General features: G+C 42.8%; 1 protein-coding gene across 7 annotated transcripts in view; it reads left to right on the plus strand.

Moving 5' to 3' along the window:
- TRIO (trio Rho guanine nucleotide exchange factor) overlaps nt 1-13,003 on the plus strand; it is a 274,794-nt gene that overhangs the window by 223,320 nt on the left and 38,471 nt on the right. For all 7 annotated transcript variants that reach the window (XM_063130237.1, XM_063130241.1, XM_063130244.1 and 4 more), the window contains 5 exons: nt 1,159-1,251; nt 4,116-4,166; nt 6,702-6,779; nt 7,756-7,947; nt 11,496-11,673. In XM_063130237.1, coding sequence (XP_062986307.1) covers nt 1,159-1,251; nt 4,116-4,166; nt 6,702-6,779; nt 7,756-7,947; nt 11,496-11,673 — 592 coding nt within the window. The remainder of the gene's footprint in view (nt 1-1,158; nt 1,252-4,115; nt 4,167-6,701; nt 6,780-7,755; nt 7,948-11,495; nt 11,674-13,003) is intronic.

Here is a 13,003-nt window from a genome sequence, read left to right on the forward strand (position 1 = left end):
CTTGGGATCTGGGGCTGAGATTGCAATTAGTTTATTGTTACCAAATGAATGAACTTTTCCTACGTCCATCAGCTCTGGGGTTTAATAACTCTTTGTATGAAACTCCAGTTCAGAGATGAATTACATACATCATAGAATAATTGATTGTGGTTTCACGATACAATATTTGTGAGACGTTGGAAAGCCAGATGACATTGACTCATTTCAGTGAAATTCATGATGTTGTCATGGCAACCTGAATTCAGATCACCAGCTGCTTTTGCATACCAGACTAAAGAGGTTCAAATGAGGGAGGAGGAATGAATGGAGAGAAACAGAGGAGATCGGTACTTACAATCAATAGGAAGGTGTTTATTCAGCTGGGCCCTGTGGGTAAAACTCTTTTCACAATGTTGAATTGTATCAGCTTGAAGTACAAGCAAGAAGGGCAGGAGTGGTCCCTAGATGCAAAACAACAACACATGACAGTTCCGTGTTGATGGACATCGGGCGTTATTGGTAAATTAGTTTTAGGCCAAGGGCCACATCTTATGGCCATCATCTTATGGTTTCATCTTATGACCATCTCTTACCAGCCAGTGAGAGGCGGTAGGACAGAAGTGATTCATCCATCCCAAACTGGAGTGAGGTGGCTGGGTTCTGTCTAAATTGGCTGCCGCCATCTTTCTCCCTCATTAAAGATCGTTCAGCCCTTAGGGCTGGCATCCAGAGATGGTCTAACTCTGTAACCATCCAGTAATGATCAGCTGTTATCAGCAGGCTAATTTTAATCAGGACTGAAATCAAGCCAGCCCCCCTCCCCATTGTCATCCTTTCAGGAGAGGGGTGATAGGCCCAGCTTTGACAGGATTAAAGGATACTCTTCTTTTCTTCGAGGCAAACCACTGGTCCTCTTCCCCTACCACCACCCCTTGGGATCTGAATAGGATGAAGTTAGGGAAGAATGAGACCCCATGTTCATGCATAAACATTTGCAAAAATAAAAACCAAATACTTTTTCCCATTTAATTTTGTTCCCAAATAAAACGAGAGAGCCAAGTGTAAGGGAAGCATTGGGAACATCTGAAGAAGAATTTGGGCTCAGACCTGTATCTAGCTTCCCTCACAATAGAATGCTATTGGGTCTGCTCTGAACTGTATTTTACTACTTACTACTAGGACCTGAAGCAGCGTTTGGGTCATAGACTTCAGCTCACAGACTTGCTGATAAAACCTGTGCAAAGAATTATGAAGTACCAATTGTTACTAAAGGTAAGGGACTTTGCATGCTATCTATTTGCGCTTATCTTGCTGTAGAACAGGGGGTTGTATGTGGACCTGAGCTGCTCTCTGTGTGGACAGGGTATCCCTACCCACTTTTTCCATGCAGCCCAACTTTTCTGTGCAGCTGAGCCTGCTGATCAGCTGAGCTGTGGGGAAACGTCTGTTGATCCAGAGCTACTATTAGCAGCAATCTCAATTGGGATCACTGTGGGAAGGAAGAGGAAGCTTTAGCCTCCCCCTCCATCAGTGACCCCAAAGCAGCCAGGACCAATGCTTTCCTACCTAATGGCAGCAGGAAAGAAGCAGTCCTGAAGCAGCCTCCCTCACACTCAAGTGATCTGGGGCAAGTGTGCTGGGATGGGGGCGAGATATCTATTTGTGTGTGCACATGTGCATGGCCCCCAACCCAGTACCACATGCAGCCCTCGAGGCCATAAAGGTTGTCTATCCCTGCTGTATAGCCCAAAGGAATAAAATGAACAGATCTCTGCCCACAGGTTTACAATCTTAAAAAACAAGAAGATTAGTGTTTGATGAGTGAAGGAATCCAGAAGGAGAATAGCGAAGAAGTCATGTAAAAATAAGAAGATTTATGATGAGATTTAAAGGTTAAAGTTTAAACGTAAAGTTTAAACATAAAAGAAGTACATAGAAGTGAATCATGATTGCAGTGCAAAGAAAGAAATCCTAAGCAAATAGACGAGTTGAGAACAGAGATAATGGATCAGTTCAGACAATATGATTCTCAACAGTGGTTTTAGGACTCCACGGTGGAGTTTTTACACCACCGTTGAGAAATGTGTTGTCTGTCGGGAAAACTCCACACAACAATGGATTTTTTTTAAAAAAACACTTCACACAGAAAAACCACTCTGTGCAGAGGAGAGTTCCTGCACAACCATTGTGTGGCATGTTGTGGGCTGGGCTCCGTGAAATTTTCTGTTGCGTTGAGTTGACTTTTCTCACTGGCTACAGAGTTCCCTGGCAAGAGCAGCAAAAAGAGTGAGGAGAACAGCTGGGTTTTTTTTTTTTTTGGCAGCAATTTATTTATTTATTTATTTATTTTATTTATTACATTTTTATACCGCCCAATAGCCGAAGCTCTCTGGGCGGTTCACAAAAATTAAAACCACAGTAAAACACCCAACAGGTTAAAACACAATTACGAAATACAGTATTGGATACAGGATACCATCGGGTGGACCAGGGGAGGAGAGGGTGGAGGAACTGTCAATCAAATGTCTCAGTGGATTTTACTCAACTCCACGGTAGCCCACAGTCACACAACGGTGGAGTTAGAACATGTGTGGGAAGTACCTCCTAAAAACTCAACCGTTCAGTGGAGTTTTCTCACTGCATTGACTAATGTGTTGTCTGAACTGAGCCAATAGGTTGGATCCAGACTAAGTCAGTCATCGTTTGTCCCAGTCAAATCAATGGGACAAATAAGTCATAACTAACTTAAATGCCATTGATTTCCATGGGACAAGCATGCCTTACTTAGTCTGGATCCAACCCAATAGGTTTAAACTGAGAGACAAGAAGACCAGTAAGCAAAACATTATGTTAATTAACACAGGATAGATCTGAAACTTTGAGTTAGGTTTTCAGTAGATAGGAGGGAAACATTTGGGGCATCTTACTCAGAGAGCAGTGAAACCGCTTAGCTATAGCAGTAATGTGAACTGAGAAAGAACAAAGTATCAGACATAACACTGAAGCTCTTAACTTGTTGAAAAGGATTTTGCCACCATTGACAAGTCAAAAGTGAAAATATAGGGGGGGAATAGAATAAATTCTTTTTATTTAGCAAGAATTTCTCTGAAAGTACTGCACTGTCCTTGTTGTTTCACACTTTGGCCAGATCTACACCAAGCAGGGTATAGCACTATGAAAGCTGTATATAAGAGGCAGGAGCCACATCAAGCAGGATATAGCAGTATGAAAGCAGTATAAGGTATGTGTCAATGGGCCCCAACAGTTGTCAGTGCACTTCAATACTGCCATAAAGCAGTAGTGTGGCTCCTGCTTCTTATATACTGCTTTCATACTGCTTTGATGGTGCTATATTCTGCTTGGTGTAGATCTCTCCTGTATATCCACTAAGGTTGTCTACACCAGTGTGCATTAGGAAATTGTAAATAGTTGGTGTTAATTCTAATCTGAAAATGATAAATTTCCTTCTGACTGCACAGTTTTCTGAGAAAATGGAGGCTTGCTTCTGTGAAGGAGGGCTACGTACTCACAGATACATCTACATGATCTAAAAGGAAAAGATGAAATAAAGGTCATTCACAGCAGTCAATGAAGAGTTAAGAAAAAAGACAGTATTTCTGCCATTTGGGTTCTCTTTAGCTGACAAAACCTTTAATTTTAATTTCTGATGGGCTTCCTAGAATCCCATAAGAGAATGGTAGACAAATGCATGTTTTATCTTTGGCAATTTCTGAAAAGCAAGACTGTCTAACTTCGGGTGCAGCCTTACATGATTCGCCCTGGATACTCGTTAGCCTCTAAACCGGCAGGTTTACAAACATCCAGTGCACAGTGGGAGGTGCAGCAGCAGCAAATGCCACTTTTGCTGCACCTCCCACTCTGCATTTCAGCTAGTTGGGGCTTTTTCACTCATCTGGCTGAAGCATCATGGAGTAGGAGGGAAGGAGGCTGGAGAGGGCTCAGGATACAGCGTAGGCCAGCCTCTCTAATCCCCTCCTCTCCTGTAGGAATGCCCCCTTTATATCCTCTCTCTGAGGTCGCTTTTGTCTAGGAACCATGAGATCGCTCCCTCCATTCTTTATATCTGTTTTAAATGGAACATCTCAATTCATAGTGGGTTTTCTTTCCCTTTACAGGACTTCCTCAAATACTCCAAAAAAGCTAATCTTGATACTACAGAATTAGAGGTACTTAAGAATGCTGTTTTTACAAATGTTTTATCAGTATCAAGGTAACTGTTAAAGCAGTAATAGTGCACTGCATCTTGCAGCATTATTATCAAAATTAGTGCTCTGCTCTTTTTGTTATTTTTTTATGTATAGATGATACGAGTTTGTATGATTATTACTAGTTTTATGTTGGCAGAATTTTCTGCACTGGAAAGGGATGTTTACCCAAAATTCTTCAGATGTCCCTCCTAAAATGTGTTGTAATCCTCTTAGGCCAGTATATCGCAGCTAGTATAACAAAGATGAGTTACAGATTGACTCTAGGAACACCACACTCCTTTCCTTCCCTTGGCCTTGCCCAAAAGTGTTATCCTTAGCACAAGGTGTCAGGCTATTGTTTCTTGCAGCAGTGCTCAATTCAGTGATCAGGCATTTAGGCACCAATGGAGAAAGAATTCATCCAGATTACCTCAGGAGCATTGTGGAAGGGCAAGTTCTTCCTTCCCTAAACGATTCTTCACCTGATCTTATGAGAGGGAGCCAACAGCACCTGGTATCCCCCTGGTTGTCTTTTGTCCTTCACATAATGCATGCACTGCCAGCTCTTCCTCCCATCAGGCCTTGGGTCCAATCCAGAATAGCATTGCAGTGTACCAAGACTATTATATGCCTGCTGTCTTTGCAGTAGCTGACTCATGAGTAGGACTGCAGAATCCAGACCAACCCTCCTCCTCCCAGTTCCTTCAGTGTTGTATCTTTCTACCAGTGGTTGAAACTTTAGACTGTGCAGCAAGCCAGCCTACACCAGATAAAGTGGCACCAACTGCAGAGACAGTAAACTATATGCAGCATATTGTTGACCCTATTCTTAAGGGGCTTCAGAGAACCCATATTGGTGTGATATAGCAGTGCCGTTCGTCAGGTGCCTGCAGCCAGCCACAACTATTACAAGGACCTCAGGCTTATCAGTACGTGATCTGTCCCTTAGCTGTCTTTTACAGCTATTACATGCCGGGAAAAGATCGTGCCCATGAATGAAGAAAGAAGAAGAGCAGAACAGACCTTACAGCCTGCAGATCCCACCTATGATGGGAGCTTTGAAATGGAAGCTTATTTGGGAGATAATCAAAGAGTGTTCTCTCCAATGTAAAAATGAGGACAGACTTCTCATCTGAATAATCTTACCACAAACACACACACATATAGGATAGAAAGTTATTTAATGTAAGACCCTGGTTTCGGCTGCTCCATTAGCAGACCACGCTTTCACCTTTACAACTGTTTCTTCTCACAGATATATTATGGATGCTTCTGAGCAGTGAATGAGTCAAACAGGTTAGATCCCTGAGGGTTAATAAAATAATTCTCAGGCCCTACTACTTACATGATAAGCAACCCACATTCTTTGTACTCATAACATATGCTGTTGGCGCAGAGCTCCTGCACAATCCACAGGGCGGCCCTGTTAAAGAATTACACAAATAGCACATTAGGGAAAACTCTTAAAAGAAAAACTGTGGCATCTGCTTCTACCTTGAAGGCCTTAATGGCAAGCTGTTAATTGTCCTGAACAGATGAAGTAGACAGAAAGAGATAAAAAGCTAGCATCAAGGTATCATTAGCTTATCTTGCAGATACACAAAGTATCTTGCAGATAGTTGTCTCTATTCAGCCTGACTTTAACCCTGATCCATGGCCACAGGAATCAGCTCTGGAGGCATCTGCAGCTCAGACTCTGGAGCAGGGCAGTCATTTGGGCATCATTCCTTAGTGAGACATTAAGCAATACAACCCCTTGGATGTAGGGCACCCTAGACTCTCCTAGACTAAGCTGATTCATTCTATATGGGAGGATATCGTGGAACCTTTAAATGTTATGTCTTCTGTGTGATATGTCCCACCCATATAGGAGTCTACTACTTTGGTATGACTTCTTTTCTGGAGCGGCCCATCCAACAATCAGGAGGACATCCAATTGTGCACTCATTTGTGAGTTATCCTTCTCAGATTTTCTCAGGTGCCACCCCAGCCTGCCTAGCTAGAACAAGAGGAGAACGATTAACATGGAGGATGAAAGCTTTTGGTTTTTCCTGACCTCATGGAGTGTACTCCAAGTAGCATCTCTCATCATGCATCTTGGACTTGAGAACGTTGTGTTTTTTAGCTATTCCTTGCACTACATCTGCTCCTCCAGGAGAAATTTGGCAGGGTTCATATGGAGGACGTAGAGTCTACCTACAGTGTCTGTGGTCCTCTCCTTCACAATGTTTGTCTTGTTTTTGTTTTTCCAAGTTATATTTATTTCAAAATTAATGGTTAATACAGTGTGTTCTCAGCTTCGGTAGAATTCATCTAGGAGGCTCTTAAGAAGGTACATGGTGTTCCCAAAAGCAGTCTCCAAATTATTTCTGTTTGATAGACTGCTGCGTACCAGCATGAAAGTTTTAGATCTCATCTTGTGGATCTAAAAATCTGAGGAGGATAACTGATAGGTGAGCATAGAGGTGGCTGTACTAACCTCTCTCTTTCTCTTTCTCTCTTTTGATTCAACAGAGGGCTGTAGAAGTTATGTGTATAGTCCCAAAACGGTGCAACGACATGATGAATGTTGGTCGTTTACAAGGTTTTGATGTAAGTTCTTCTTCCTTGGTTTTGTGCTCCTTTCCCGTTCTTCATGGGCATAGTTTTTCTTTACAGTTATCTGGTTTCAAATCATCTAGATTATTTTTAAAATGAATAAATATCTTCTTGATGTTCTGCCTTGTTTCAACTTCAGAATTCCTACTGACGTCCTACGAAAGCTCCTTCTTCCTGTTATACCTTGAGGGAACAGCATAAAGTAGCAGCCTCCACTCTTACTTGCCCCAGCCATGTCCTGACCCAACAGTACAGTGCTGGCTTTAGAGCAAGGCATGAAGATAGGAATGTGCCTTAAAACCATGCCTCTGCCTTCTGCAGGTTGCACTCAGCCATATTGCTTCTCTCCCCCACCAATCCCCATCCTCTTAGAGCATTTGTTCTCATCTGATGTTGGGTGTCGCATTTGTTTGAACAAGGGCCAATGTAGAGCATATGAAGTCTGATTCATATGGTTGCTAGGTAACGATAACTCAAATGAGGCCTGCACATGTGAATCTAATGCATGGACATCCAGTGGAAGAAGGAATTACATTCCCGAAACCCCACCAGTTCTACATTTGCATATGTCTGGATAGAGTTACAGATCGTGGCACCCCAAGTGACTCAGCGAAAGTGTGGACAAAAGCAATGATACCATGTAGTGGCAAAATCCTTCCTGATCCCCTTTGGAAATTCCTTGGTCTTCTTTCTAAAACATAACTGCCTCGATCTTAGTGAGCTTCTTTACTTTTGCAGTTTTTTCAGAGATCTTTTTTGATTCCCAACCCCATTCTTCTCAAAACTATAATGCTTCAGGAATAAATTAATAAAGGAGTACATAAGAATATAATGAAGACAGCACTTTTTTTAAAAAAAAAAGTTATATGTAAACATTTTATTAGACATTCTTTTCTTTAATAATAAAACTACTTTCACTTGGTGGATTACTAGAAGGTTTAACTGAGCTTGTTTTGGTCTTTGTTTTAAGGGTAAAATTGTTGCCCAGGGTAAACTCTTGCTGCAAGATACATTCATGGTTACAGACCAGGATACGGGGCTCTTGCCACGTTGCAAAGAAAGGCGGGTCTTCCTGTTTGAGCAGATTGTTATATTCAGTGAACCACTAGATAAAAAGAAAGGCTTCTCAACACCAGGATTCTTATTTAAAAACAGTATCAAGGTAAGTCTTCTATATGTGCTTTTTTATATGTTTGCAGTTAGGCTTAAGGGGTTTAGCTCTATTTTAATCTAGATGACTAGTCCAGTTTTCTCCAATGTGGTGCTTTCTAGAAGTTGTTGGACTACACCTCCCATGATCCCTGGCTGCTGGCTGAGGCTGTTGGGAGGTGTAGTCCTAAATATCTGGAAGGCACCACGTTGGGAAAGAAGACTGGCCTAGTCCAAGAGATCTCAAATTATCTTTAAAGGGCATCTTAAAATATTTTGCCTTTCCTCCCAGCTCCTGAATCTGGGGTGGAGTGCAGGGAGAGACTGGGAGAAGTTTTCAAAGGGGGATGAACGGAAAGCCAACAATCAGGGAGAGAGAGAGAGGCCAGCTCAGCTCCTCTTGGCTCTCTGAAATTTTCCCAATCCAGCCGTCCTTTCCTATTTTTCTATTGTTTCTCATGACTCCTGCCAATTGTATATGAGAAGCTATACCTTTCATCCCAGGAGCCACATCTAGTCCACAAAGTGCTCTTTTCCCCTTCTCCCCACACATCCTGCTACTGCATGTGAGAGAGCATAAGAATTGGAAGGCTTGTGGATTGCACCAGGCGGGATGCATGAGTAGCCAGCCCAATTGTGGGAAGTGAAGGCCAGTGAGGAGTAGCTTAATTGATCCTTCGTAAGGCTTCAAACTTAACACGAGGCTGGGAATGTGGATCTAAAGCAGTCACTGCTGCTTAAAGTCTAGCCTCTTCAGACATTTGGGCCAGTCCCCTGAATGCACATCTGACCGAGGAGGGGACAGCAGGCTCTGACTCCCTAACACATACATGTCCATTGGCGCATATGCTGTGTGCATACACCACATACATATTTCTCTGTACATTTGGGAAACCTGCAAAGGCAGAGATGCCTACGTCCATACAAGAGTATGTGGGGTAGAATCTGTGCCATTCCCCTCCCCCCGCCCGGCTCTTGTGTGATTATTGAATGCATGGAGAAGCCTAGCTGTATGGAAAAGGTTACTATGATTAGGTCCCTGAAAGCTCAATAGCCTTGGTCTCACTACAATCTTTTGGTTCCTTTCTTGAGTATCTTCCTATCCTAAAGTTACTATTCAGCAAGTTTCACTGTTGTCTTATTGAATTAGGAAATTGTAAATGGGCATTTTTCCACCAGGGGGCCTCTTTGTTGTATTCTTTATTGGTCATTTGTTGAATGACTTCCTGCATTTAATTTCTGTGTTGTTTGTATATACATCAGTCCACATCCTAGATTGCACTTGGCAGTGCCAAAAACAGTTGTAAAGTATTGTTCTCTCTCCCCACTCCACACACACACACCCCACTTATCAGTAGAGTAGCCTGGAGTGTAGTTTTATCAGTCATGTATCCCACCCTTCCTCCAGGGAGCTCAAAGCAGCATTTTGTTCTCACCACTACCCTGTGAGGGATGTTAGGTTGAAAGAAAAACAATATGACCAGGTTTAACTTGGAACTTGAATCTGGTTTCCCAACATACAAACAAACCCAGCACCCTTGCTACAGCTGTACACGCAGCCCAAAGGCACTGTGTGTGGGTTTTTTATTCATGGTAAGATGAACAGATGCCAGCTGGCAAATTAATGCTCTCCTGAGATGGAATTCTTTTGGCTTAAGTGAGGTTGTTCACAATCGCTGGTAGCATTTTCTGTTACTTTGTTACCTTCCTTCTTGCTTAGTACTAAATGGTTTATGCTACCCAAAGAACAGGGATGCCACGTTCCCATTGCTGGTTTCTTTGGTTTTGGTAAGCTATGAAAAGACAAAATCATGTCTAAGGCTCCCAGACCTATGCCATCAGCACGGTTTCACGTACTAAGAGAGAGGCATGGAATGGAGCCACGGGGGAGTAGCACCTAATCCATGGGGATAATATATAAATCTACTGGCACCTGTGGGATGTTGAGAACAGGGCCGGCACAAGACCTCTTGCAACCACCTCTCTTTACTCCCTCGCCGCAGCAGCAGTGGCAATGCATGCATGCCCCTCCTCCTCCTCCCCACCCCCCGGGAAGCAGTATTTGCCCTCCCTTTCCTCACCCCACCACTGCCCTATTTTCTCTCCTCAACCACCCCCAGCAGTGGCAGCAACCACCCCCTCCTCCTCCCTCCCCTCCCCTGACGATGGTGGTGCCAACCACTCTCCTCTCCCACCACCACCACCACATAATGATGTTGGCCATATGCCTGCCCATCCCCTCCTCTCTTCTCTCCTGTTGACCTCTCTCTTCTCTCCGTCCCCCCCTCCGATAATGGCAGCAGTGGCAGCCACCTCTGCCCCCTTTCTTTCTCCCCCCTCCACGCCACAGGAATGGCATTCATTGCCTTGATGTGAGGGGCCCTTTCTCAGAGTTGGGCACTGGCGCAGAGGTGTCCCTGGAAACTGCCTGTGCCATGGCAGCACAGGCAGTCTCCATGACCATCTTCATACCTACCAATGCCTCATTCTAAGGAAGGACCTCTCACAGTGAGGCATTTGGGCCAGGCTCTTTGGAGAGCTGCACTAGCCACTCTCTCTTCTGAGTAGCCAGCAGGGCTTCCCTAGGAGTCTATCCGCCTGATGCACATTGGGAGGGTTCCTCAATGCGAGGCATCAGGCGGCTAGCACTCCAGAGAGCTCCGCCACCTGCCACAGCAGGAAAGCAGCCAGCACAGCTTTCCAGAGTGCCGGGTGGGGGTGCGCAGTTCTCCTGGGGGTGGAATCTGCTGCCCTTTGGGTTCCACCACCTGAGCTTCACCCAGTTTTATGGAAGTGCCTCCCCAGTTGAGAATAAAAAACATTATCTCATTAATTCAGTTGCAAAGGAAGACTGCCATGTGTTACCTTTTCCTCAATGTGTGTGAAATCTGTCTAACTACACCCCATCACCACTAACAACATAATCAGGTGTCAAAAGAACTCTTCTGTACTTTCCTTATTCCCTTGAGCAGAGGTAAGACACAGGCACCCTCTAAGCAACCAGGGAGGGAAGCTTTTATTAAATCAGGAGAGATTTTTTTTCTTTGTTCTCAGGCTGAAGGTAATGCCACAAAGGGCAATCTTGAATATAGTTTCAAATTACTAACATCGCTGTGTGTCTCCAGGCAGGCTCATAATAAGTGTTTGTGGACTGCAAATGAGGGCATGACTGTCCTAGTGGACTGGGCTGTGGCCAAAATGGAGTAGAAATGCGTACTCCATCCCCAGCTCCAATGAGAATGGGCTCCGTTGCACAGAGGTCTCCATTCATTTGTGCTTTCCCTTGTCCCTTCTGAATTTGATGAGTGACATGCCTGTGCATTGATCTTTATTAAGAACTGCTCAATGTAGGCAGCCCTGTTAGTGTAGGGGTGGGGAATGTGTGTGCAACGTCCATCAGCCCTAGCCAGCATAGCCAATGGTGAACGATGATGGGAGTTGCAGTCCAAAAACATCTGGAGGAACACATATTCCCCATCTCCCGTGTTATTGCATGCCATATAATCAAAAGTAACCATGATGAAAATGACATCTTCTGAACAGTTTCTTTTTTTAATGAAGGTGAGTTGCCTTTGCTTGGAAGAAAATGTAGACAACGATCCATGTAAATTTGCACTAACGTCAAGAGCAGGTGATGCTATGGAGACTTTTGTTTTGCATTCTACCAGTCCAGGAATCCGCCAAATGTGGATCCATGAAATCAACCAAATCTTGGAAAACCAGCGTAACTTTCTAAATGGTAATGTGAATTACATTTCTATCCCCTATTCAAATTTCAGAATTGATGTATCTCTCCAGTTTTCCTTGGTATTGTTATTTTAGAAATTGCTCCAGTACAGATGTGCAGCACTCTTCCATATTTGGATTTGCTGACAAAGCTGGGCATCATTGGTTTGACATTGCGGACATTTTGTCTTAGTTTGTAGCCAGTAGCCTGCCTTTGTAGAATCACACTGAAGGTAACTCCCTAAAAGCCAACCATAATAGTTTGGTTGTCACAGCAAATCTTGGGTTGCCTTGCATGTAACTAGGGATATATGAGAGTGGGTATCCCAATTCCTATTTTTAAGAATTTCTGCTAAATTTCTTGTCCTGTCCTGATTGTCTCTCTCTCTCTCTAGAGAGGTTTCCTGAATCATTTTCTCCTAATTTATTAAGTTTGAAATACATAGAGTTGGATCCAGATTTAGTCAGAGTAGACATCAATAGGATTTAAGTTAGACATGACTAACAATGACTATATATTTTAATGGTTCTACTCCTAAGTATGATTAAATCTGAACCCAGTCCAAGAATATCAACATCTGAATTGCAGATACACATTTCTAATAATTGAATTTCTCCATCTACCCAAACTTATTTGCCTGATTATTATGATTGCAACATTTCATATAAATGGGTCGTAGAAAACCAAAATAAAAAATCAACTTTTCATTTCTGCATTCTTTGATAAGTAAGAAAAGAAAGCCAGCTCTCTGCTGCATGTTCACAGTGTACTTCTATTACTCATACAAAGTGAAGTACGAGTAATTTAAGCAACGTAACCAACTGCCATAGTTTGGATAGTAGTTTTATACATGGCACTGTGTTAATATTCCAAAGCTGGAATTCTGCTGACAGGAATATATTTGTTGTTGGTTTGAGAATTTGGGGACAGCATTCCTCTAGGCAGCATAATAAAGAAAAAGAAAAGGAAGGAGGCCGGGCCAATTGGCCATGTTACCAAATTCATAACTGTTGTGATGTTTTAAGGTTCTAATGTTTTACAGTTCTTATTTTATTCTCTTAAATTATTATGCAATGCCTTGATAGCCTTTTATCTTGTTGTACATTTGTGTAGATAGTTCAATCACCCATTTTACAAATATTTTTTTCAACATAGAACTGTGTTTTGACTATTCCGAAGTCCTACAGTCGATATGTAAAAAAAAAATAACACTGCATTTTTCTGCATTTCTACAGTAATTCTTTACCTTCTTGCTTCCTTCAAATTTTTCACACACCCTTGGTTTCCCATTATTTCTAGAGTTGGATTATATATTTTTATATTTCTTGCCTGTCTTTTCCCC

The sequence above is a fragment of the Elgaria multicarinata genome, chromosome 7 (assembly GCF_023053635.1).
Source record: "Elgaria multicarinata webbii isolate HBS135686 ecotype San Diego chromosome 7, rElgMul1.1.pri, whole genome shotgun sequence".
Lineage (NCBI taxonomy): Eukaryota > Metazoa > Chordata > Lepidosauria > Squamata > Anguidae > Elgaria > Elgaria multicarinata.